The 23,540-nt window shown below is 49.0% G+C and overlaps 1 protein-coding gene across 1 annotated transcript; it reads right to left on the bottom strand.

Moving 5' to 3' along the window:
* Positions 1 to 1,861: 1,861 nt before the first annotated feature.
* Positions 1,862 to 22,919, bottom strand: LOC146205789 (uncharacterized). Its single transcript, XM_084607746.1, has 8 exons — positions 22,726 to 22,919; positions 16,569 to 16,914; positions 16,285 to 16,515; positions 12,940 to 13,009; positions 11,337 to 11,404; positions 11,149 to 11,243; positions 10,037 to 10,248; positions 1,862 to 4,179 (listed from the first exon to the last, which is right to left on the bottom strand). The coding sequence occupies exons 1-7, from the start codon at positions 22,917 to 22,919 to the stop codon at positions 10,053 to 10,055; spliced, it is 1,200 nt and encodes a 399-aa protein (XP_084463872.1). The 3' UTR covers positions 1,862 to 4,179; positions 10,037 to 10,052.
* Between the last annotated feature and the right edge of the window lie 621 nt (positions 22,920 to 23,540).

Raw genomic sequence — 23,540 nt, 5'->3', positions numbered from 1 at the left:
GTCAGTGAACAGCGCGCCACAAAATTATTAGGTGGTGTATAGGTAAACCACGCTTCGGTGGCTACCGGCTGAGCTCATATCCTTTTGGATAACTTCCGCGGTGGCGAGTTTGAGCATTGTCGTTAACATCAGCAGGAGCCAGATCGCATGCACAATCTTTCGACTTCCTCCCAACTCACACTTGTTTTTTGTTAGGAGGATGGACAGGAGGCCCCCATAATTACATCTAAAAGCAACTTGGCCGCCATCTCGTTCTCTTGGATAGGCTGAAAAGTGGAGTGGCGTTTCTTCGGCTTTGTTAAAGAAGGTCAGCAGGCTACCCTAAACATAATGCCTTTCACTTTTTGAGATCACTGCTGTAGGTATTTTGCTGGCTGCAGGTATTTATCGAGTGAGTCCACGTGTTGCCCACTTTTTTTTTCAGCCCTGTTGCTGTCATGCACTCAGGTCCCGCCAAAGCATCGCAGCAGGAGAGCCCTCCTTTCACAGCGCTTTGCAAGTACATCCGACTCGATGCGAGGGGAAGCCTTCCTGCCGAATGGGAATAGTGCCTGATCTTTTTTTTTTTAGGAGCATCTTTAAAAAGCCTACAAGGTAGCGGAGACAGACACGAACGAAAAGAATTGAGGCTGAGATTTGACGCTTAGGTGATTTGCATGCATTCTCTGAACTTCGTGACGTCATCCACTGATATTCTGATGTGCCATGGCAGCTTAAAGACTCCTTTAATGCAATAAACCTCATTTGCAGTAAAGACCTTGGAGAAGTGCCGTGTGACTGGGGTATAACGCGCTTTCCTTAAAGGAGAACGCAACTGTGGGAAAGCCAGTATTCCGGATAATATCTGCTTCTGTGATTTCTCTCGCATCTTGTTCCTTATGCCCTGCTACAAACGTGCGCATTGCGAAAAATGGAACGCAGAGCAAACGCTGCGGCTGGAGGCAGATGGCCATCCGTCGCGGAAAATATTCACGTTCTGCGTGGGCACGCGTTACCTGTCACTCGGGCACCGCCCAGGTCTGACAGTGTGTTCCCCCACGAAAGATGAATGTCCCCGACGTCCATATGCTACAGAAGGATGCCGATGTTTTGCTATGCAAGTCTGCATGGCTTTGCAGAAAAGGTTTTTATTTCGAAAAGCCTGCCCAAAATTATCCGTGAAGACGTTAAACTTTCGCGTTTGTGCAATTTGCTATCTTTTTGGGGCAGTTGTGCGTGCACAAAATCGCTATCACCTTTCTTGTGTGCCGGTTGGACGGAAGGCTTTGACTTTGTGGAAGGTTTTGCTTTGCCGTCAAAGAAAGTGGATTTTCTGCCTCGAAGTATTGTATGAAAAATGACCGCAGCAGCAAAAACAAATCCTTCGACGGTATTTCATTCGTTTTCCGCACCTACCTTGTACAAAAAAATTAAAATCGGAAAGTACAGAAAAGAAAAAAAAAAGATTACAACAAGTAATACGCTCAGCCAACTGGCACAAATCATGGACAATAGCAAAACAGGTTTCCTGTTAATTACGTTCACTGTGAGAGCCCATGTATGAATTCGCTACCCCCTAAGGATAATACAGGCTCAGAAAGTGACACGTGGCAGAGATCACTCCCGCTGTGTCTGCAAGTTTTAAGCACAAAATGCTTTTATAGTTCCCGTTGTCGGTGGATAGAGAACACGAAGGGGAACCTCACCGAACTTTCACGGGTCACTTTTGGGTGCTCACATGCTGCGTTGCCCGTGGAACAGCGCACACGTCGGCAAGTGTCTTCCTAACCCCGCGGTATGAAAAACCACGGCCGGTCTCGAGGGAGAGCGCACGCTCGAAGCGCGCTCTCCCTCGAGACCGGCCGTGGTAAAACCTGCCCGATCTACGCTCTGTCCTGTAGCCCGAGCGACGCGCGCACATTCCAGGCGGCAATTCACGGACGAGGCTACAATCAGGCGCGAGTTGCCGTCGCTGCAGAATGCGCGAGCCGGGAAAAACTACGCAGCAGGTGCCGTGGAGCCATCCGTCGACATGATCAGTAACGAGCTCTGGTTTGTTCACCTTGTCACCGCTCGACGGTGACACTAATCTATATAGTTGTGCGCGTGCGTGTGCTACGCCGGTAATAAAACCCATTTCATGCTTACATCTATTCTTGATTACAGGAGAGGGGTGATTTCCTTTAAATCAATGATGATTCAGCTTTGGTTGGAACTTCTGAAAAAGAAAAAAAAAATTTACAGAACTTCTAGCGCAACATTTATGTACAGGTATTTGAGCTTGTTTCACTGGTATTAAAAATTTATTCGCATTTCCGCAAGGCAACCTTCTATACCAGTGGCATGCATTTAAGAATGTTGCATACTGGGACCACTGAAGGTTTTTTTTTTTTTTTTTTTAACTGCTATTGTTTCACTTGACCCCAGCTTTCTTTCAGCTAAGCGGAGTGGCCCTTTTATCAGTTCGTTTAAGGCGATTTTCTTTGCGGCACGCCTTGGCTCATTGCGAAACAGTCCCCAACTGTCTGTAAGGTTATAATTATTGTCATTATATTTATGACATATGGCTGATTCTTCATTTCTTTTTTTTTTTTGTCATTTTTGTGGGTAACAGCGTGCATGGTCGCTCGTATAGCATGGCATTGCCGCTAGTCCTTTTTTACATGCGTTTAATTCATTTATGCCCAAAGTTCATCCCTGCAGAGTTCTGGACCTGAGCAACATGCCTGTTGGAAGTTTAATCCTCGGGTGGGCTTTTTACAATTCCACTTATCGCGTGCACTCCAAACTGTGTGTAAGAATAAATCCTGCCACGATTTCATGGTCATCAGTATCGACGAGTAGACGCGTGTCAACTGGCAAATACCTCAACAAGACAAACATCGAGGGGAGAGAGAGAGTGACGACAAAGGACGTCCACTTATAATTCTTGTCGTCTTTCTCCCATCTCAGTGTTTTTATATATATATTTTTTTTTCCACTAGGCTTTAGCACCCTCTAAGCCCCGAGTCACCTAGTAGCCCATCTAATGGCCCTGTCTGAACTGTATTAAATTTCAACGAGGAATGAACGTTAGTCCCCGAAGGGAGCAAAATAAGCAAAAGCTAAATGTTGTACCTTTCCAGGTATCTCATGGAAAACTCGTTGCAATGCATTAAGAAAAGCAGATCGCATGAATTTAGTGTATGCAGAGCACCCTTCTCTACATTTTTTTTTTATTTTCGTTACGTACAGAAGTCTTGCAAAACATTACCTCGGTAAGATCTTGTATTATGCCGTATTCATCTTTCATGCTGAGAACAAATACACAGGCCAAGCTGGTCGGTGCCCTGAGGCTAGTTAGGTGTGCAGACGTAGAATGTTAGTAATTACTTGAAATTACTTGACGTACACCTATCTGCCCACTGTCACGTGCGCGGCTGCCTTCGGGTTTTCTGAATGAGCATGATTATGACAGGACATAAATAACGGGGTACCAGGGAAATCATCGAAGCAGATGAGATCAGGTGCACAGAAAGCACGCTTGTCAAAGCGCTCACGACATCTCTGCAATTCAGTGGATGACGTCGAAAATCCTGAGCGCGTGTGGAATGCGTTTCACTGGAAACAAAGAAGCAGTTGGAAGTCGCGCTCTATGGCGTCACAATTCTTTTCGTCCATGACTGCGTTTTCAAATCTAAGAAGACTTTTTTAGTGACAGCTATGCTCTCGGAACCGGCGCGCTGGAAACGCCTATCAAGAAAATTAAGTACCTGGTTATATAGTACGGTCGTGGTTAGGTTGGACCTAGCAGTGCACGGCGCAGCAGCAGCCGACCGATGGATGAAATAATATGCAGTGCTCAGCCAGCAGCCGCCAGGCCGAGGGCTGGGCAAGTGTCGAGAAGTCACCACCTTGTGCATTACACACTGACGAGGTTATTGCATCGCGGTAAGAGTGAACACAGTGTGCAGTATACAATGACACGCGTGAACAGACTCGGCATGCAAAGGCACGCGCCAACTTGTCCAACAGAGCCACATGTGTATCACAAACCAAAGGGTGCGAGGATCCGGGAAGCCTCACAGGAGGACAGTCTCGGGCATTCTGTACCTGTCGTCACGCTCCCAAAGCGGAAACAATCCGCGGCTGTCGCGCGGCCAGTTCCGGCGGCTTCTCCTGACCCCAAGCGATTCTACCAGGGGTGAGCAGCGCAGCTTGCTGTGCACGGGACGGGGACAGGGAGGGCAAGCAGAGCGGAGCCGTCACACATGCGCCCAGCACATGAGCGCGCACTGAGCTAGACCAATCCGAACACCACTCTGAGCATGGGCTTGACTGACTCAGCGCAGTGCATCTAAGATCGTAAGCTGCGCTTGTGGGCGACACACTCAAGGGAAGCGAAACAATTTCTCCGCGGTTATCGTTAAATGAAAAGACAGATGAAAGTGGGTGAGAGCGCGGTTGCGGACAATACAGTCCTCTTTACTTGCGTCGTGCATTATTGGAACGCGAAAACGTCTAGCAGCTTCGTTCATATGCGGCTAAGACGTAGTCCCGGCCGACTGTGGTCTTACTTTACCTGACAGTGGTCATTAGACTTCAAGTCTGGATGCTGTCCAGTCCAGAGCCACTAGACTGCTGGTTCACCAAAAATTGATCAATAATTCCAATGACAGCTGCGGGACTGTAACCGAAAGCACAACGAAAAGATGCATTTCTTCCAGATTTCTTCGCCCACTAATGTGTGACACTGAAACAGAAACATTTATGTCGATCCTTCGAGAAGGTTATGCATTAACATTTCGTACCCCAATTACGTTAATCTAAAGAGAGTCAGTTAATCTCTGTATGTTAAGACGGTTGACCAACTACAGTGACATTCCAAGGAGACGGCAGCCCAATCATGGCACCCACGAGGAGCGTCGGGACATTCACAAAACGCACTTAGGTGAGACAATTTCCACGTTTGAATACCGTTTGAGCTTTCAGAGTTATGCGACTGGGATTGCCGTGAATGACGGACGCCCGTGAAGAGCTCTGCGAATCGGAGCCTTGTAGCCGCAGATATCTTTTTCTTTCCTCACATCAGAACTTGCACAAGTGAGCTGGGCAAAACTGGCCGCATGCCTGCACCAGGCTCTATTCTGATTCATCAAAGAAACGTGAGCGTTTTGGGACACGAAATGCAGCTTCGTTCTTGCGAGTGTGGCAACGTGCAGATGCTGGAGGGGGGCATGCAAGTATGCGTGCTAAGCACTGCTTGCTCCAAATACTGGGTGCTTACTACTCCCTGACTCACAGTAGCTGTTTCTAAACAATTCCTACGTAGGCAAACTACGTGTCTGACCAACTGCCTTAGCCTGCTGCAGGATAGACAAATCACGATAATTAGCAAAACATGCACCGGTCAGTTACGATCAAAGTTTGCCCAAAATGGCTATTGCGAGCGTGCTCCACACTACGTACAATTCCCAACTCGGGGAAACAAACGAACGAGCAATGTCAGCAGTGGCCAGTGTGTTTTCAGCTGCATGCACGTGCTTTGAGCGGGGCAATCCTCATCGTACTGGCGCAAGGCAAGAGGCACTGACGGCGGCACCCTGTGGTAAGGAGTACGAGCCGGTCGTGAATCCCTGCTATCTGATCATGCCACTGGCATGCTACTTGCCCCGCTCGGTGCGTCGTGTCAAGCACGCGAGAGCCCCGCGGCGGATGTACAGCGCCCGCCATTCATCAGGTCGCTTGGCCTTCCTGTGCGGTCAGGACGAGAGCGATGTCGGCTGTTCTCTTTTTCAAGCATAGGACTGACTCGCAGGTAGCGGCCGCAGCCTCCTGAGAGAGGAGGCTGCCGACGCCGCCCTTGCGTCCTCTCGCACCCGCCGTTGCTTCCACGGGAAAAAGCGACCGAACCGCAGGCGACGGCAGCTAAGGGGGTTGCTTCCACGGGAAAAAGCGACCGAACCGCAGGCGACGGCAGCTAAGGGGGGCGTAGGGTCACTCCACGATTCCCAACGCAGAAGGAAACGGGCCCAGCTTCTTAGCGCAAGCTTCAAAAGTCGCGATGCAAGACTGAAGAGACATGAGCTGCAGTGTTTCATCAGCACCTCTCAGTCTGTGCGGCGGCACCTGCTTAAAGCTCGGCTGGGGGAGAGGGACGTCAGGCGGCGGAAACAAGGCTCACACGCCTACCATGTGTGCAGCACGCGGAACAAAAGAAGCGAGCGATGCTCAGCAACTAGTACAGAAGAGAGCAACGAAAGTTTACCTGCAAATAAGTTTTTTGGTCTTCTTTTTTCAAGACGGGCGCAAGCTGCAGATGTTACCGCACTGAAGGGACAGGTAGGGGACACCATAGATACAAGGTGAGATGTCAAAATACGCGTCAGCAAATATGGCGCCTGCCGTAGACAGAAGCGACATGGCTACTTCAAGTCGTTTCTCTGCCTTTACCGAGATCGCCACGATCGCAGGCAAGGCCGCATCGTACACTCAAGAGAGAATGAGGGTTGCGTGTGTTATTTTGGCATCGAAATTAACGAAATCGAAGAGAAGATGGATGGTCAGGAAGGAAAAGGGACGAATGCATTTTGTTGTGCTGCCCGGTCCTTTCATTTTGTGCCTGCTCTATTTCTAGTGTAGTTACTTGCCACATGGTTAGTCCGGTCATTTACGTTGTTTACAACAACCGGCCTGGACACCCTCCTTGGATGCAGCTATGGAGGATATGTGACTTTCGTATCGGCTGGGGTATAAGTGTGTGTAAGTGACGTTAACTCATTAGATTGTGCCTTGGACGCAGTGTGTGTGTAGCTAGTTCTGTTATTGCATAATCACCTAACAGCACTGTCCCACTTTCCCTATTACTTCGCTTCAACCACGGTTAAGAAGTATTACATAGCTTCGTCTAGTGCAGAGCATGTAGGCCAGAGGCATGTTCATCCGGAGGCCGCATACCCTGCACCTTCCCTCTAGTTTGGAACTGGTGCGCAGCCGCGCAGGCGACTAAAGCGCGCTTCATGCACTTGACGCATGCACTGAGCAGCAAAACAGCGACAGGTGAAAGACTAAGCTAGCAAGCGCGCGTGGACGTCCAGATACCTTGCCTTACGTTTGCCTTGAGTTGGTACTGAGCACTTAGTTTGTTAATACTCATGTACTCTTTTGTGATAACCTAAGAACGAAAATCGCAGTGGACTGTTCTCAACTGACAGCTTTTGGAACAACTTTCGAATTAGAGTGTTTGAAGTGAAAAAAAAAAAGTTGTAGTGATGACAGCATAAAAAGCCTTACGAAATCTGTAGCGTCCGGACTGTATACCGGTGTCCTCCGATCGGAGCAGCATTTCCATTTTTCTTTAATTTGAGGAAAGGCTGCCAGCTAGTATTTGTGGTCTCTCCTGTCGGTTTCTGAAAATGGTTTTGCGTATATTTACGCAACCTAGTCCATACTTCACCTAGACAATAATGGCGGTGCCAGTTTCAAGCAAACGTCCAAAAAGTGGATCCTTCAATGATCATTGTTCGCTTTCATCGCTCTTGAAGACAGTTGGAGGGAGCAAAATCAGTGAGGCTAGAGAAATGAATGCAGAGGACGCCATGCATGCATCTACTGTTGGATGGATGATTACGGGCTCACTTGGTAAAAAAGTCTGAGGTGACGCACTTGCTTGGGGCAAGCATGTCACATGCATCGGTTGCGTGCTGCTCTCGGGCCGGATTGAGAAAACTGTTTGTACAGAGATGAGAATGCTTACGATGGACGCCTAGAAAGGAGAACAACATTCTCACTCCTCTCCTTGAAGAAAAAGTGACCCGAGTGAGGCTGATATTGTTTGCAAGCGTTAACCTAAGCTCTGGGATGCAGGTGAATGCTAAGTGTGCGTCCACCGCAAGCATTCCTGCCCCTGCTTAATATCACGTGTAAGATAGATTGGCGACCGACAGGCTGTCGCCTTAACTGTTGGTTCGTGTCCCAGGTGACAAGGAGATGAACGTGGACCGATTGGTTTAACCTTGCAGATGAACCTCGCTGCACGTGCCGTAGAGGGGGCAAAGTAGGCAAACGATATGTGCTTTGCGGAATGGCTATGGGGTAGTCGCCACGGTCGCGATTAGGGATCCTAGGCAATAAAGTTGTTTCATTCATTCAGGGCTTATCCCGCTTAACCCCGATAATCAAGCTGCAGGATAATGAAGGCGTTACCGCTCTTATTGCTGTCTGCGCGCTAGTTCGCGCTCAGGTGGGTGCGCTGATATTGTTAGTGCACAAGGCGCATGCGGAATCACGGGCGCTAAACCAAAACGAATACAGGTTTGGTTTAGCGCAGTATGTACTGACTACACGCCCTCCAGCTGACCATTTGTGTAAACGTCGGATTAAGCGATAAGGCACCATCTGTTCATTGCACTATATTGTAGGTATACAGCTTCGCGAACAACTGTTCTGCCGCCATGATTCGGCGATGGGCCTCCAATAATTGAATGAATGCGCGTTGAAAAATGAAGATGCAACTCAAATTATCATCGCAGTAGAATACTCGTTCCTTGGAGCTCGAATTTAGTCAGCTTTAAGGCTGGCAAGCAATGATCCAACAATTATCTAAGGTGAGGGGATCTTGATGCACTGTTCTTTGCGCAGTCAATTGGATAAGCGGAGCAGACTGGAAAGAAGCACAAGAGGACCGAGCCCGTTCCGTTTATTCAGTTGACAGTTCAGACCAAGGCGCACGAACTGGCTCATGCACAACAGACATTGTTCTTTTCTGCCTCCCGGTGACCGACAAGATTGCACCATATGTCGGTTGTGGGTCATGCAACCAGCATATGCTGCAATGAATGAAGTACGACGAATTGGAAACGCGATCAAAGCGTTCTCTGTCTCAAGTGCGCTCATCGCTAAGGTGCTATGTCCAGAAGACTGTTGCAGTGCAGGTTGCCGCAGCAGTTTTCTCCGCCACATCGCTGCGTGCCCCGTGGTTAAAACCCTCTCGCCCGCGCATTTGAAAGCGGCAGGGGCAAGAAAGTGAATATTGCCGGTGCATGTTGGTCCTATTGCTATATCAGCACAAGCTGAGGAATAAGAAAGTGAGGCTAGTCGAGCCGTTGCGCGGCTGCATATTTTGTTCTCCTTTTGATCGACATTTCCTACTTTGGTGGCGTGTTTTGTCCGTGTGAGCAAATTTTGGGTTCGTACATCGGCTGGTGGTCACGAAGGCAAGTAAAAATTCCTTTTGCATATAAAAATAGGTCGACTTTGCTTTATATACCGAGCACGCTAGACGCGCAAAAGTGCTTCCGCTATGCTATGTGCAGCGCTCTTGGACCGTCGAACGTGGTTCCGTCTATTAACTTCAGTCACAAAGCTTGAACGCATATAGTGAACTGTGCGGTTAAATGCACTGCAATGTACAGCGTTCGCTTCCTACGCTGTGTGTCTATATGTACTCTAGGCGGCAGGGACGGGTGAAACGCAAGCCATCACATTGTGTTGCACTGCTCTAGCCCATTCATGAGCCCTTTTCGAACCATTCTGCCAGTTGCCGCGGGTCAGAAATCCTTTTTAACGCAGCGAATCTGTCGGCACACATCTTTCAAGTTCAAGCAGGCGACAGCTGGACTCAGAAAAAGAGCTGCTTTTCCTCGAGTAGCACCAAGATGAGGAGAGAAAGGGGGAGGGGGGGGGGCGAGCAACAGCGGGGACTACAGACTTTCGAGAGCATAAAATGGCGCCTACAAGGTCTTACTGGGGATCTAGTCGCCCAGACGCATGGTCTCATGCTAAGCAGGCGCTACGTGCATACGCAAGCAGAATGCGTGCCCGTCCGCTCCAGATGACACTCATGGACAGAGCTGCCACCCTCACCACTACTCGTCAAGCCACAGCAGTCGGCGCCCTTTACAATCTAAGAGAGCACTGCGCTACGTCGTCGAGGCGGAGCTGGTAACAGGAGTGTGTTTCGCGCCACCGAGCGTAAAAGCCAACTCCAAGTGCCTCGGCGATGCACGTCGACGGACAGGGACGCTAGGCGGGCGTGCCTGCTCGGCCATGCGTGGACGGCCCCAGGCGGTGGACGTACCTGGCCGCTACCGGCGTCACCGCATGTTGGCGGCCATGTTGTGCTTCTGGTACGAGTGGCGGCCCAGGACGCGGCAGTGGCACTGGCGGGCCGGCCCATCGCGGCCGGACGACAGGCCGAAGCTCGAGAAGCGCACCTGACTGTTGTTGCAGTACACGTCATCGTAGGCCGCGCCGCCTCCTCCGCCGCCCAGGCTAGGCAGTGGGATTGCCCTGCGCATCGGAAGCACACATTTCCCCTCGGGAGCTTGGCCCGCTACAGCGAAGATCTGCCCGATATGGACATGCTTAGTGTGGAGCTCCTTCATTCCTGGTGCCTTACCGCTAAACACGCCCATCTTGAGGCAATATTTGACGCGCTCCCTGTTCTTGCACCTGCCTTTTCCGATGTCTGCCACTATAAATTTGAGCCGACGAGTCCTGATTTTCTATTGCCACGTGCACTATTGGCTCGATTCCATCTGGCGTAAAGCGAATTATTTCTTCTGAAACTGTATAAAGCGTAGTTTTTTTTCCCCATACTTTACATACCTTACCACATCACACATATACCCTACCTTACCACATAGCGAGCGGGTAAATGGAAACACAAGTACGATATGTTACTCACCGAACAGATAAATTATGCCGTAACACTGCCAATGTTTCACGGGATATTAACTGGTCCACTGGCAGGGTGTTAAAACTCTATGTAATTGGGGTTAGTAGATAACTTATTGCATCACATATATATCCCGGGGTCAACGACTGTTGACCACGTGCACGACTGTGTTCTTTTCTCTGTCCGTGTGGTTAAGCGCTGTCAACCATGGACCAACACCAACTAGCCTGACAGCTTGTCCTAGTCAACGACTGACTGGTAACGAGCCATGACGATTTATCGCGTGGCCCCTTTGCGAGCGAACCAATGCACTTTACATGCACACTGAGGGGATAGCCATACTTCCTTTGGGTGCTCAGTACAGCAGCCTTGTTCAGAGGATGCGCGGCCTCCAACAGTGTACGAGTCCCTAATGACAGCGATAAGTCATTTCGCTACTTAAAGTTGCCCTCGCTAATGCTCGAAAACAGATGAAGTGCTGTGCCCAAACTTGTCCATCTCTTCATACTCACTCAAAGAGAATCCAAACGATGTAGTAGCAAAGGCAGAACCCACCGACGAGTATTATTCCTATTATCATACTGAATAACATTGGTACGCGCCGTTCCTGAAAAAGAGAGAAAAGTCCCCATTTAGCCTTGGAGAAAATTCTCGCTGGTCCCACAAGAAAAGCAACAACCTTCGAATGAGTGCCACTGACCTCATTTAGGGAGTCATCCCAGTACTTATTGCAGGTGAGGTAAGAGCAGATCCCATTGTTGAGCTCGTCTGCAAGGAATGTGCGAAGAACATAGCTATGTGGTCCGAGCGCGGTGCCCAAACCTACAGATGTGTATGTTCTCTGTGCAGCAAGACAAGACCAGTATAATCAACAAGGACGATACTCAGTCAAAGCGATCATGCTTTCCCGAGCATTGCGAATTAGAAACACACGGTGTCATTAATGAACACCACGGTAATTTGCGGCATATTACACAGACTCTCAGGAGCAAAAATGATTTAAAACACACTGCCGGTGGCTCATCACAAAAACCAGAGTCGCTTTAGCCAAAACAGCATCGCAAAGCCATCTTCCGTCTGCATCTGAGTTCAAGGCAGCTGACAGGGTACCCTCTATCTGCAGGCATGCCGTTGGCTGCTTTCAGTGTGCCGCGCGTCTGTTCGGAGAATTGTTGAACGGCGCCGCAGCAGTGTCGGATATGCGTCGCTATAATATCGCGACGGCTGTTCAATCGTATACCTTCTTAGGTAGTTATGGTGCATGTGACGTATCTTTGAGGGTGTTTGCCAGCGCCATCCTCGTTCATAGCGGCGGACGTGGTTCGCCCTGTGTTCCCGCACGGCCGGTCTCGAGGGGAAGCGCGCTTTCCTCGAGACCAGTCATGTGGTTACAACGAGTGGTACGTGATGTAAGGCGGACGGTAGGAGTCGCGTCATAACTATTTCAGTGTGGCGAGTGCTAATTGCCACGTCATATATCCGCCGTGCAATGTAAAAAGAACACCGGCCACATGACTGCTATCGTGCCGGAGCATTTAGACGGGAAGGAGGGCTACGCGTCAAAGCGAGCTAACACGTGCTTGTCGATAAAAAAGAGCCTCAACTGTCTCTCTCTTCTAAGCCCTGTTTACATGGACTCGACAGCGGGGATCTAGTTGAGGAGTTGAGTTGAGTGACTCGATCATACCGGGTTTGCATGAACCCGACCCGACGAGCGGCGATTACGGTGGCCCCTCGCATCGAGGCGAAGAACTAGCAGACGGCACCCAATTCCGTTTTTTTTTTCTCCGCTCATCTCCAGCGTTTTCCGTATTGTTATCCTCTCCCACTGTGCCCCGATTCAACCCGACAGCGTTTACATGCTTTCTGCTGCGTGGTCGAGTCTAGTCAACCCAACCACCCCCTGCGCCGGAGTTGACTCGACTCGACCCCTCGACACAACCCGACAGAGTTTACATGGGTTTTCGACTCGATAACTCAACCCAACCCGCTGCTGTTGGGTTTATGTAAACGCCGCTCTAGATGCAGTATACAGCTTTCCGAGCGTTGTGTACCACTTTTGTTCGCTCTAGTACGCAAAAAAAGAAAAGCGTAAAACGTTATTATTACTTTTTTTAGAGCACTAAATCCCCCACTCTCGCATTCGCCGTTGTTTGTTCGTCCGGTCCTCTCTCTGCGACCTTGAAAAGCGGGAAAGGAACGGGCTGTATCTTTATCTGCGTAACCGCTATCGCATGTCAGACAGCACTGATTTTCCGCATTACCAGCTGCGTAATCGCCATTCAATATATTTTTTTAATTACCTTCAATGTCTTGAAAGTCCTTGACAGAGAGAATGGAGAGAAGTCCCATGACGCACTGTTGTACGACGATCTGAAAAAAGGGAGGGAATCTGAGCAACAGCAACAACACAACAGACAAACTTAAAAGTGTTCAATCGGAAAGAGTGCGAAGATCAAATAAACGGACACCAGTCCCGCTCTTCTGCTTCTTTTACTGCGGAGCAGTATACCGTGTCCTGTAAACCGAAGCTTCCAGGATGCTTTACCCTCCTCAGCGCCGTCCTCGTCCGCTGAACCCTCTATTCAAAGACATAATGCATTGATATGCGCAAGGGACAGTTCGCGACCGATGAATGAATGAATTTTAGAAAGGGGTCGTTGTCGAAGAGATATAATGGGTTTGGTATCGGTGGGGGATATTTCGTTGATCTGAAAACAAAAATTCACCTGCTGATTTACCTTATCGTCCGCATATTATCAGTACATAGGTAAACAGAAACCTTGTTTTGATTTCAGAGCCAATTAGTTTTGACACCACTCGCGATACAAGGGCATCAGAACAACCGCTAGTCCAGCGAAAATGCGACGTGCAGAAGAAAAGGCAAGAAGTCACTCGAGTACACGCCATGGGTACTGTGGTTTAGGAGTGGTCCAAGCTTGTCTGACCACCTCCCGTTAGTAATTTAATTTATAATGACAACACACGAACCGTGCCTGTACAGGGAGTAAACTAATTTACAAATGTGCGCATAAAACTTCAGAAAGGAAACGGAATATGACTTTTGTTTTTTTCTTAATGCGTCACTTAAGGCTAATGTGTGTAAGCTGGGAGCATTTAACTAGTTTTTTACTCGCGGCAGCTGATGAGTGAACAGTTCACTATTAACTGCTCGCTGATAGGCTCCCTCGTGCAAAAAGTGATATTTTAGACAATTATGATTTCATTTTCAATGTTTCAACTGTACGGTAATGAACTGAGCGGGCACTCAGTTACGCTACCGGCTGCTTCTCAAGGTAGACAAACATTGTACATTAATGTTTGCGCTAGCACTGCTCACTGCTCACACATACGTTTTCGAGGTCCCACTTTCTTGTTTTTTTTTTTCCTCATTTATGGTTTTTATTTTTCTTACCAATTCGTTGTCGCGTTTGCTTGTGAGACCGATTACGGACTATCGCTGGAGTCACACCTCGCAATATCAGCCAGCGTGGATGCAGACTACTTCGCTTAGATGAAATGAAAAGGCGAAGAAAAAAGAAATAATATATTTGAATAATTAGGAAAAACTGCTAGTGGTGAAGTGATGCAATTTGCTCACCAAAATATGTATTTTTTATAACTTATACAATAGAAACTGCACATATACAGCGAACGGCAAAAATAAGCACGGGACGCCTATGTGCTTTTCAAAGTGTTACTTGTTTTTCAGTGATCATCATAATAGTGTTAAAAATAATCGAATCAATATGAACGCACTGGAACAATAGATCAACGTTTACTCTGACGTCATGTTCAGCGAACAAAATATTTGGTGCTGTTTGGCACTAAGCTTAGAGCCCAGGGGAGTCTGCTACTAAGCCGCCTAGTGGGATTCTCGTAGCATCATTGCAAGCTCTCACCTGCGGAAGGCGGAGGTGCAGAGTTGCTCTTGGAGTAAAAAAGAAAATGGAATACGGGGGATGCATAACGAGCCATATGGCATCCCAAAAGCAAACCGCCTAGGACTTTTGATAAAGGATATAATACATTCTAAATACAGAGTCCGCACTGGCCTTCCGCAGACGCTTAGGATGATATGTTCGCGATGAAAAAATAAAAGATATATATATATATATATATATATATATATATATATATATATATATATATATATATATATATATATATATATATACCGGGTGTCCCAGCTAACTTGAACCAAGGGGTACAAAATAATATATTTGAGGTAGGTCAGTTAAACCAATTGCATTCAACTGCCAGTCTCCTTGGGCACTACAGGCAATTTTTTGTTTTGCAATTACTTAAATAGCTAATTATGTTAATTTATCTAATTTATTAAATATCGACTTTAGACCAAACATGTAAATTGGAAAGTTGTAGAGCACCTTCAGAAACCCCCATTTCATTAATTGCGATAAAGAAAGTCTCAATTGTATCGTTTTTTCCGGGCTTCAGAAGAAAGCCCGCGAAATACAAATAATACCACGTGACTAGTGCATTTGTGCGCCGCGATTGTGGTGCTCTCAGTCGTGGTTTGAGCGAACGAAATCAGCTGCGGCCGTGTCTTCTTGGCCCCGTTAAAGCGGCAGGCCGATATGCCTGCGATGGTTTCTTCGCCCGCGTCAGACAGCCGGCCCACGTGACGGTGCAGTAGCAGCGAGAACGGCGAGCCGACACCACCGACATTCTAACAAGGCCTCCTTCTCTCCCATCAGCGAACGTCACGACAAACGAATGAGCGATAAGGTATCAGCCACTGAATCTGCGCATACAGGCTTGGGTAAAGAGGCGAGATGACATCATGTGACTCGATTAAAATTAGCGCTGCACCTTCATTTGCCGGTTTTTTATCGCCATCCGCCTGTCGTGATGTAGGCTGCTGCGGTGCGCAGGCGTGGCCAAAATCGCGGTGGCGACGGGCGAGCTCGAGCTCGCTCGAACCATCGCCAACATTTCTGCCTGCCGCTGCAACGGGACCATCGGGTCACAGACGCAGCTTATGTCGTTCGCTCAAACCACGGCTGAGAGCACCACAATCGCGGCGCACAAATGCGCTAGTCACGTGGTATTATTTGTATTTCGCGCGCTTTCTTCTGAGCCCGGAAAAAAAGATACACGTGAGACTTTCTTTATCGAAGTTAATGGAATGGGGGTTTCTGAAGGTGCTCTACAACTTTCCAATTCACATGTTTGGTCTAAAGTCGATATTTAAAAAATTAGAGAAATTAACATAATTAGCTAATTAAGTAAATGCAAAACAAAAAATTGCCTGTAGTGCGCGAACAAGCTGGCAGTTGTATGCATTTGGTTTCACTGACCTACCTCAAATACATTATTTTGTAACCCTTGGTTCAAGTTAGCTGGGACACCCGGTATATATATATATATATATATATATATATATATATATATATATATATATATATATAGAACGGCGTACAGTATGAGACTACTTGTAGCGGCGCCAACCGCGAAGTGTCACGGTCCAAGTGTTAATGGCATAGCAAATTTAGGGGCGGCATTTCTTGGCCAAGCTGCTATTTTTCTATTAAAATCCACTCATCTGGTCATCATCCTCTTACAAGTGCTATCACTGTGGACAGGTTCGCGCGGACTATCAAGGAGGGATGCTGAAATGTCCATACCCGGCACTTCTGCTGCAGGGCGCTCATGTGCCTCTGGTCGCATGAGCAGCGCGGGTGGTCGGCGGCGGGCGGCGAGCAGCTGCTTTCGTCCGTCCTGGGCTTGTCGGGTAAGGCCTCGACGACAGCCGAGCTCCCAGAGGCCGAGGCGCGCTCGGCGGCCGCCAGCCGCGGGCCAAGCACGTCGCAGCGCAGGATGTCGCAATAGTCGGCCAGGCACACGCCCCGGTCGGCCTGCGGATCGTGGTAGAGTGTGCCGCGTTCCGCCTAAAGCGCCGTCCGCCTACCTTGGGGGGCATCTGCGGCGCGTGCTCCTGGTCCCAGTGGCTGGTTAGCTTCTCGTGGCAGAAGAAAGAGCGGCCGCACATGGGGCAGCTCCAGCTGTGCTTGGACTCGTCAGGCGGCCACCAGAACAGGTCGCGGCTCGGGTGCAGCGGGCACTCGGGCCCCAGCGAGACCCGGTATCGCTGCAACACGGCAGTCACCTTGCGGCGAACCAGCTGGCGTGCCACGTGCGACTGCGCCCGAGAGCAGGGCTGCACGCGTGGCGACGACGGCCCATTCCAGCCCACGTGCGACAGCAGCAGCAGGATCACCACCTGCGAGATCGAGGCGTCACTCGACGGAACGGCGCTTCCATGCCGTTCTTGTCAAAGCGCTCTCGCGCTTAGTCCTCGCTGCTAACGTAGTTTTACTGACTACTACGGAGAAAAATAGCACACCTTTTATCCGGATATCTAACTGCAAGTTCATCGTCGCGAATGTGCTTAGATCAGGCTTGCGCATACGACTAGAGTTAGAGACTCAATTTTCTTCTGGGCAGACATGACATCATTCCGTAGAGCGGCCTCATGACACATCGCGCGCGACTCAATGAGGTCAACAGTATCCCGTTTAGCGTTTAACCCTTGGACAGCACAGCCGTGAAACAAGACTGAGGTCTTTGTTTTGGTTCACGTCTGCGTGTTCAGCACCCTCGAGCGCTTGTTTCATTCAGCGCAGCAGAGCTAGAAGCAACAAGTCTGGAGTATGTGCAAACTGCCACAGCGCCTTGGAGTGTACGAGTGCTATTTGACCTAATAAACACAACACACTAAACCTTTACCTCTGTGACTGCAATAGACGGCCGTTGTCATCTAAAATAGACGTGATCTTTGAAAAAGACGATGATTTGATCCCTGTTTTAGCTGAATAATATAACATAACTTTTTGCGCTTATTACGACTTTATTACGCAGCAATCTAAGCCAAACCTACAAGACAATTCTTGTTGTCTCGCAGCACGAAATAAGCACATAATTTACGGAAGGAACCATGAATTCCAATCTAGTTGTTTGAAGCGCTTCGCGGCAACAGAACGCGTTGCAACAGATCATAATCCTGGCTCTGCCGCTTCTCCACGCAGTGAGTGTAAATGCAAGAAAGCCAGCGAAACAGGGTCATCCCGCGACGACACATGGCAGGTCGATACTCCAGTTCATACAAATGCCGATATTAGACTCGATATTTCTAAAGAGCACTGCGTCATTGGTCGAGGTCAGTCGCCGTGACGCTTGCTTCTGAGGACTGCATTAGGCACTCTGTGACGAAGATAAAGTGTTGCGCAAGCACATCGTGCCAGCGCACTTAGTCGATGGTCGTGGATATCACTGAACTTACACAGACACCAATCAGGCGGCCTCGCGCCAGCCCTACTCTGTCCCAATGCCCTTATTGTAACGGTAGAGAGCGACGACGCAGCGGCGTCACGGCGCGCGGAGGTTGAGCATCGAGGCGCAGCCGTAGGTAGACGTCGGCCCCTCGTCTCGGAGAGGGGGGCCGCCCGGGGCTGCCATGACGCGCACACTTTGTTGGTAAACAAGCGGTGTCCCAGTGGCCTCCTTGAAGTCGCTGGCCGACCGCGCCGAGAGCGCTCACTTACCTCGACGCAGAGGTAGCTGCGATACATTTATTTTCACATCTAGGTCCTAGCAGCGTCGCGGGCTTGCAGAAGGTCCGGCCTGGCCCAGGGTGCGAGCGCGTCTCCACGGTTGCCGGCCGCCATCTTGGCTGCACAGAGAGCGGCGCGCGGGTCGATAGCGGCCGGGGCCCAATTAATCGACGGCGCTGCCCCGCTGCGCGCGCTCGAGGACTTCGATCGGCCGACAAGAGCGCGCCCTGCAGGAGTACGCCAACAGGTAGCCGCTGTCTCGTAGGGTGAAACTCGTTGCTGTAATAGATTAGAACACGGGGCTGTTTCAGCGCTCGGAAAGCAAGGCACTTAACCTTCTGCACTCATAAAAAAAAAAAAAAAACAGTGGGTTACCAGCTGAATTTGAGCACACTGCCTTTCGTGCTCGAGGAGGGCACCGTGCCGCAAGGCCATCGGTGCGAAAGTGAAATGTCGGACACCTGTTGCCTCGGAGCCGTGACGCGGATTCTCACTTGCACGCGGGTGTTACGAATTCGCCACGGGTGTACGCGTACACAAGACTCAGACACGCCGAATATTTCAGGGTCCGCGAATATTACGAAATAATCTGCAGAACACGTCACCTACCGACCGTATCCAGTAGCCCAGCCGGTAAAAAAAAAAAAAAAATGCCAAAGCGCCAGCCGTCTGGCTCGGGCGAATGACAGCAGAAGTCGAGGCGGAAGGAGGAGGGAGGGGGGGGGGGGGAAGGGGGGGGGGGGTACTTCCAAGCAACGAGTCGTTGGACTGCAACAAGTTCAGTGGTGCTCACGGGCCCGAAAAAGCGGAAAGCATTTACCTAACCGTGAGGCAAGCCAGTGCCTGTGAAAACGCTGATAGGCACCCGCTAGCTGGAAGATTGCGTGATGCTGCCCGTTCCTAGAGTTTCATAGCCGTGCCTTACGAAAACGCGTTGACCGTAAGTACGGCACCATGGCGGGCTATTCCAGTAACCTCCGAATAAAAGGTTGTTGACTGAACGCGCGAGCAGATGCCAAAGGAAGGCAACAGGCGAATTTGTGCCCGCATAATAACGCCGTACCTCGGAGGTGTCAACAATCAAAAACCCCAGCCGGAGGCTGCCGCTACAAAATGCCGGGCCGTCACCTTAACAGGGCTATTTATGTTCATGTTGTTCAATATATCTATAGTAAAATCGTTTTGCAGTACAATTGCCGGCAGTGCACACAGTGACAGTCGAGCCACTTCTGATGGGCTTGCTCAGCACTCCCTCGAGGGAGGAAAGGTGAGCGAATGGGCCGTCTGCAGGTGTTTCACCACGTCGTTCTCGCATTGTGAATTATTTTTCTAGGCATTTGTTCAGTATTGAAAGTTACATATGTCCAAATGTCCAAGCCTTAATTAATGGGAGACTTCTCTGAAGGCATGCTAAACAGCATTTGTTGTTCTTTTACGTGACCATTACACGGGGAAATCCCACACGTAGTAATGCTGAAAAATATCTGCATGGACAGCACAGTGACCTATAGTCCCGCATAGAATACCCATTTGGCAAAACAGCCACGATAGGGAAAAAAAAAAAAAGGGGGGGGGGGGGGGCTGAACGGGCTCTGCAGTGTCGATTCGATGAAGAGGCACAACGAAAGCGTCATAGTGTTCGTTGAAGACATGACCTTACTTTTTCGGTGCGCTGAACCGAACATGGCCGAAACCAAAAAAGTGCGTTTTTTAATGCATGATGTATAAAGGAGTAGTTGGTCTCGCTCGTAGCCCCCGGACCAGCGTGGATGAATTTGCCCGTGAAGCTATACCACCATGAAACGGGCGCTGCAGCAACGAGCCGTCCAGTATGACCGCACGCTCTGACTTTCGGCCGTCAGTTGTCCTAGCTTGCCACGAGATAACAATGACCATGTACTCCGGGAGCTGTTGCGCCAAATTGTTCGGGAGGAATTGCAACACCTTCCCACTGAGCGCCTCCAGTCACCTCCCGCCACAATTTACAACGTTACACGCGATGATCTACAGCAAGCAATGCAGCCACTCGTACAGCCATCCCCCACTCCTTCACTCCTCTCTTACGCTGAGATACCATGCTCACCTTCGCCTACCAGACTCGCGTTTCTCCAGAGCCCGAAGCACCCTTCTGGTGTTTTGCGCCCCGGGACCAGGTCTGGCAGCCTACTTGGAAGGCGGCAGTCTGGAAGACACCGCCCTCTTTGTTATCATTGCGGAGAGCCTGGCCATCTATATCGCATCTGCTCTTACAGTCAGATGGGCCTGCAGAGTTTCACGTCTGACGCATCTCGTCCTCGTTATGGCGAACGACTGCACGAAATTCAGGAGTACCTATAACCGGCTGTATCTTCTCCCAGTTCACCTTTATAGCCATTAGCTCTCGTCGCCTTCTCCTCGCACTTTTTCACCGAGCTGTCCTGTGTCCTCCGACCCTGCAAGACGTCTCCCAGTCTGCGTCAGGGAAGCTAAACAATGACCCTCGGGGGTGCGGCCGCTGTTGCCTTCTGGACTTCCTGCATTCGTTCGCGAACTGTTTTGCTCTCTTGTCCGAAATCGGTCAGACGGCAGTTGCCAAGCACCGAATTATTACCAAAGACACCGAACGACCTGTGAGGCAGCACTCCTATCGAACGTATTCAACGGAATGAGATGCGATTCGCCATCAGGTCCAGCAGATGCTTCACAATGATATTATAAAGCTCTCAACAAGTTCTTGTGCATGCCCCGTTGTATTCGTCAAGAAAAAGGATGGTATTTTAAGTTTCTGTGTCAACTACAGAAAGGTCAACAACATGACAAAGAAAGATGTTTACCCCTTTATCTGAATTGATGATTTTTTGGATCGTCTTCGCATTGCACGGTATTTTTCGTCCATGGATTTGACAAGCGGCTATTGGAGAGTTGAGGTCATACCACACCTCATATACCATACCATACCATACCATACCATACCATACCATACCATACCATACCATACCATACCATACCATACCATACCATACCATACCATACCATACCATACCATACCATACCATAACATACCATACCATACCATACCATACCATGCCATACCATACCATACCATACCATACCATACCATACCATACCATACCATACCATACCATACCATACCATACCATACCATACCATACCATACCATACCATACCATACCATACGATCAACCAGCTGATGGAAAAATGCTCGGAATATATCCAGACCTTATACATAGCATTCATTACTATATATGAAGGAGCATTTGACTCAGTCGAAACCTCGGCAGTCTAGCTTGCAGGCATTGCGAAATCAGGGTGTATATGAACCGCATGTGAAATTACTGGAAGATATATCTATAGTGGCTGCACAGGAACCATAGTTCAGCATAAAGTAATAAAATTCCAATAAAAAAAGGTGGTAGGCAAGCAGACACGATCTCCCCAGTACTATTCACAACTTGCTTAGAGGAAGTATTCAGAGACTTGGAATGGGAGCAGTTAGGGACAAGGGTAGATGGAGAATACCTCAGTAATCTGCGATTTGCTGATGACATTGCCTTGTTAAGTAACTCGGGGGATGAATTGCAAATAATTATTGATGACCTAGACAGGAAAAGTAGAAATGTAGGCTTAAAAATCAATATGCAGAAGACTTGGGTAATTTTCAACAGCCTCGGGGAAGTACAGCAGTTTACAAAAAGTAGCGAGGCACTGGAAGTGGTAGGGGAATATGTCTACTTAGAACAGGTAGTAACCGCAGATCCGGACCATGAAAGGGGAATAACTGGGAGAATAAGATTGGGATGGAGCAAATTTGGCAGGTACTCGCAGATTATGACTGGCAGCTTACCGGTATCGCTCAAGAGGAAAGTATATAACAGTTGCATCTTACCTGTACTCACCTATGAAGCTGAAACGCGGAGACTAACGAAAAGGGTTTTACTTAAGTTGAGGACAGCGCAGAGAGACATGGAACGGAAAATAGTAGGTGCACGTTACGTGAAAGGAAGCGTGAAGAGTGTGTCAGAGAAATCACTGCAGTTAATGACATCATAGTGAAAATCAAGGCGAAATGGGCATAGGCAGGGCATGAAGTGCGAAGAGAGGATAACCGATGGTCGAAAAAAGTAACAAACTAGATACCAAGGGAAGGAAAGCGTAGCAGGGGGCGGCAGAATGTCAGGTGGGCGGATGAGGTTAAGAAGTTTGCAGCGGTCAAGTGGATGCAGCTAATACCGGACCAGGTTAATTGGAGGGACATGGGAGAAGCCTTTGCCGGCTGGTGGTAATGATAATTATATGATTGTTCTGAACTTGAGGGTCTCTTTCCAGAGAAATTTGAAGTAATAACATTTACATTAGTGAAGCGCGCTTAGCTGATTAAATTTTTTTTCGGACCTCAGCCCGCCTACTCGGTAGGCTGGACAGGGCCGGGTAGGTCATACATAGTTTATACGGGCTCGGGCAGGGCCCGGAATTGTATCGGAGACGCCGGGTTGTGCTCGGGCGGGTAACGCAAACGGGCCCAGGCCAATAACACGGTCGGTGGTATTGAAAGCAGCAGGGAGACCAGGCATTGTCAGGTCAAAGAGCAAGAGCGAGAGCGCCATGCCCTGCAGTGTGTCGAGCCCACGGACCTGGTCGACGTTCCAGCAGGCGTCTCCGAATTGAATTGTTGTTGTAACGTCGCGCAGGAAAGAGCGGTAGTAGTTCATGGAGCCTAGCTACCAAGCATGTGGAGCCGTCCACATGATGACAGGGTCTTCGTAGAAACCAAACGCTGACATCAGTTGCATGCAGAGACGTGAAAGCCAATGAAAAACGTGAAAATTAAGAAAGAAAAAAGTATTGTTTTTCAATAAAGAAAGATGTGAAGCATTGAGAAATTTCTAATGTGATTTCAAGGCTTTATGAGTGCTTGCTTTTAGGTTATTTAGCTTCAATAACCACTACAGCGTACCTCGACGAAAGACTATTGTCATCGTGTGCTTCGTTTTTATGAGAGTTAACTTAATTTCGATTACATGGGATCCTTTAATGTGCACTGAGATCAGACAGCACACAGGAGCATTGCGTCTCGTCTCTATGAAAATACAGTCTGGCACAGTAGACGAGCGCTTGTGATCTCCTGTTAGGACAGTGTCTTTCAGACGTTCGTCCTGCGAGGACGTGGGCTGGAACAGGTCACGCGTATCTGCCAGGCTAACCGCAACAAGTCAGCTTTAATGCTTCACCTCAAGGCATAAGTCGAGCAAAATGGCTAAACGTATTGCCGTGAGATGCACACGACGCAAGACAACAAAGACTTTTGCCTACGTGAGCTATTTCATCTCAAT

Source organism: Amblyomma maculatum, chromosome 1 (assembly GCF_055883805.1).
Source record: "Amblyomma maculatum isolate TAMU_Amacu chromosome 1, ASM5588380v1, whole genome shotgun sequence".
Taxonomy (NCBI): Eukaryota; Metazoa; Arthropoda; class Arachnida; order Ixodida; family Ixodidae; genus Amblyomma; species Amblyomma maculatum.
Note: the sequence above shows the minus strand (reverse complement) of the source record. Positions and strands in the feature narration are given on the sequence as shown.

What these genes read in the sequence shown, in the direction of transcription:
- LOC146205789 (XM_084607746.1), bottom strand. Translation starts at nt 22,919, where the DNA reads ATGAACTACTACCGCTCTTTCCTGCGCGACGTTACAACAACAATTCAA. An exon ending in CGTGTTATTGGCCTGGGCCC is followed by an intron (nt 16,915 to 22,725) that starts GTTTGCGTTACC and finishes ACGGCATGGAAG; the next exon opens with CGCCGTTCCGTCGAGTGACG. An exon ending in GGACTTTCAAGACATTGAAG is followed by an intron (nt 11,405 to 12,939) that starts GTAATTAAAAAA and finishes CATTCCTTGCAG; the next exon opens with ACGAGCTCAACAATGGGATC.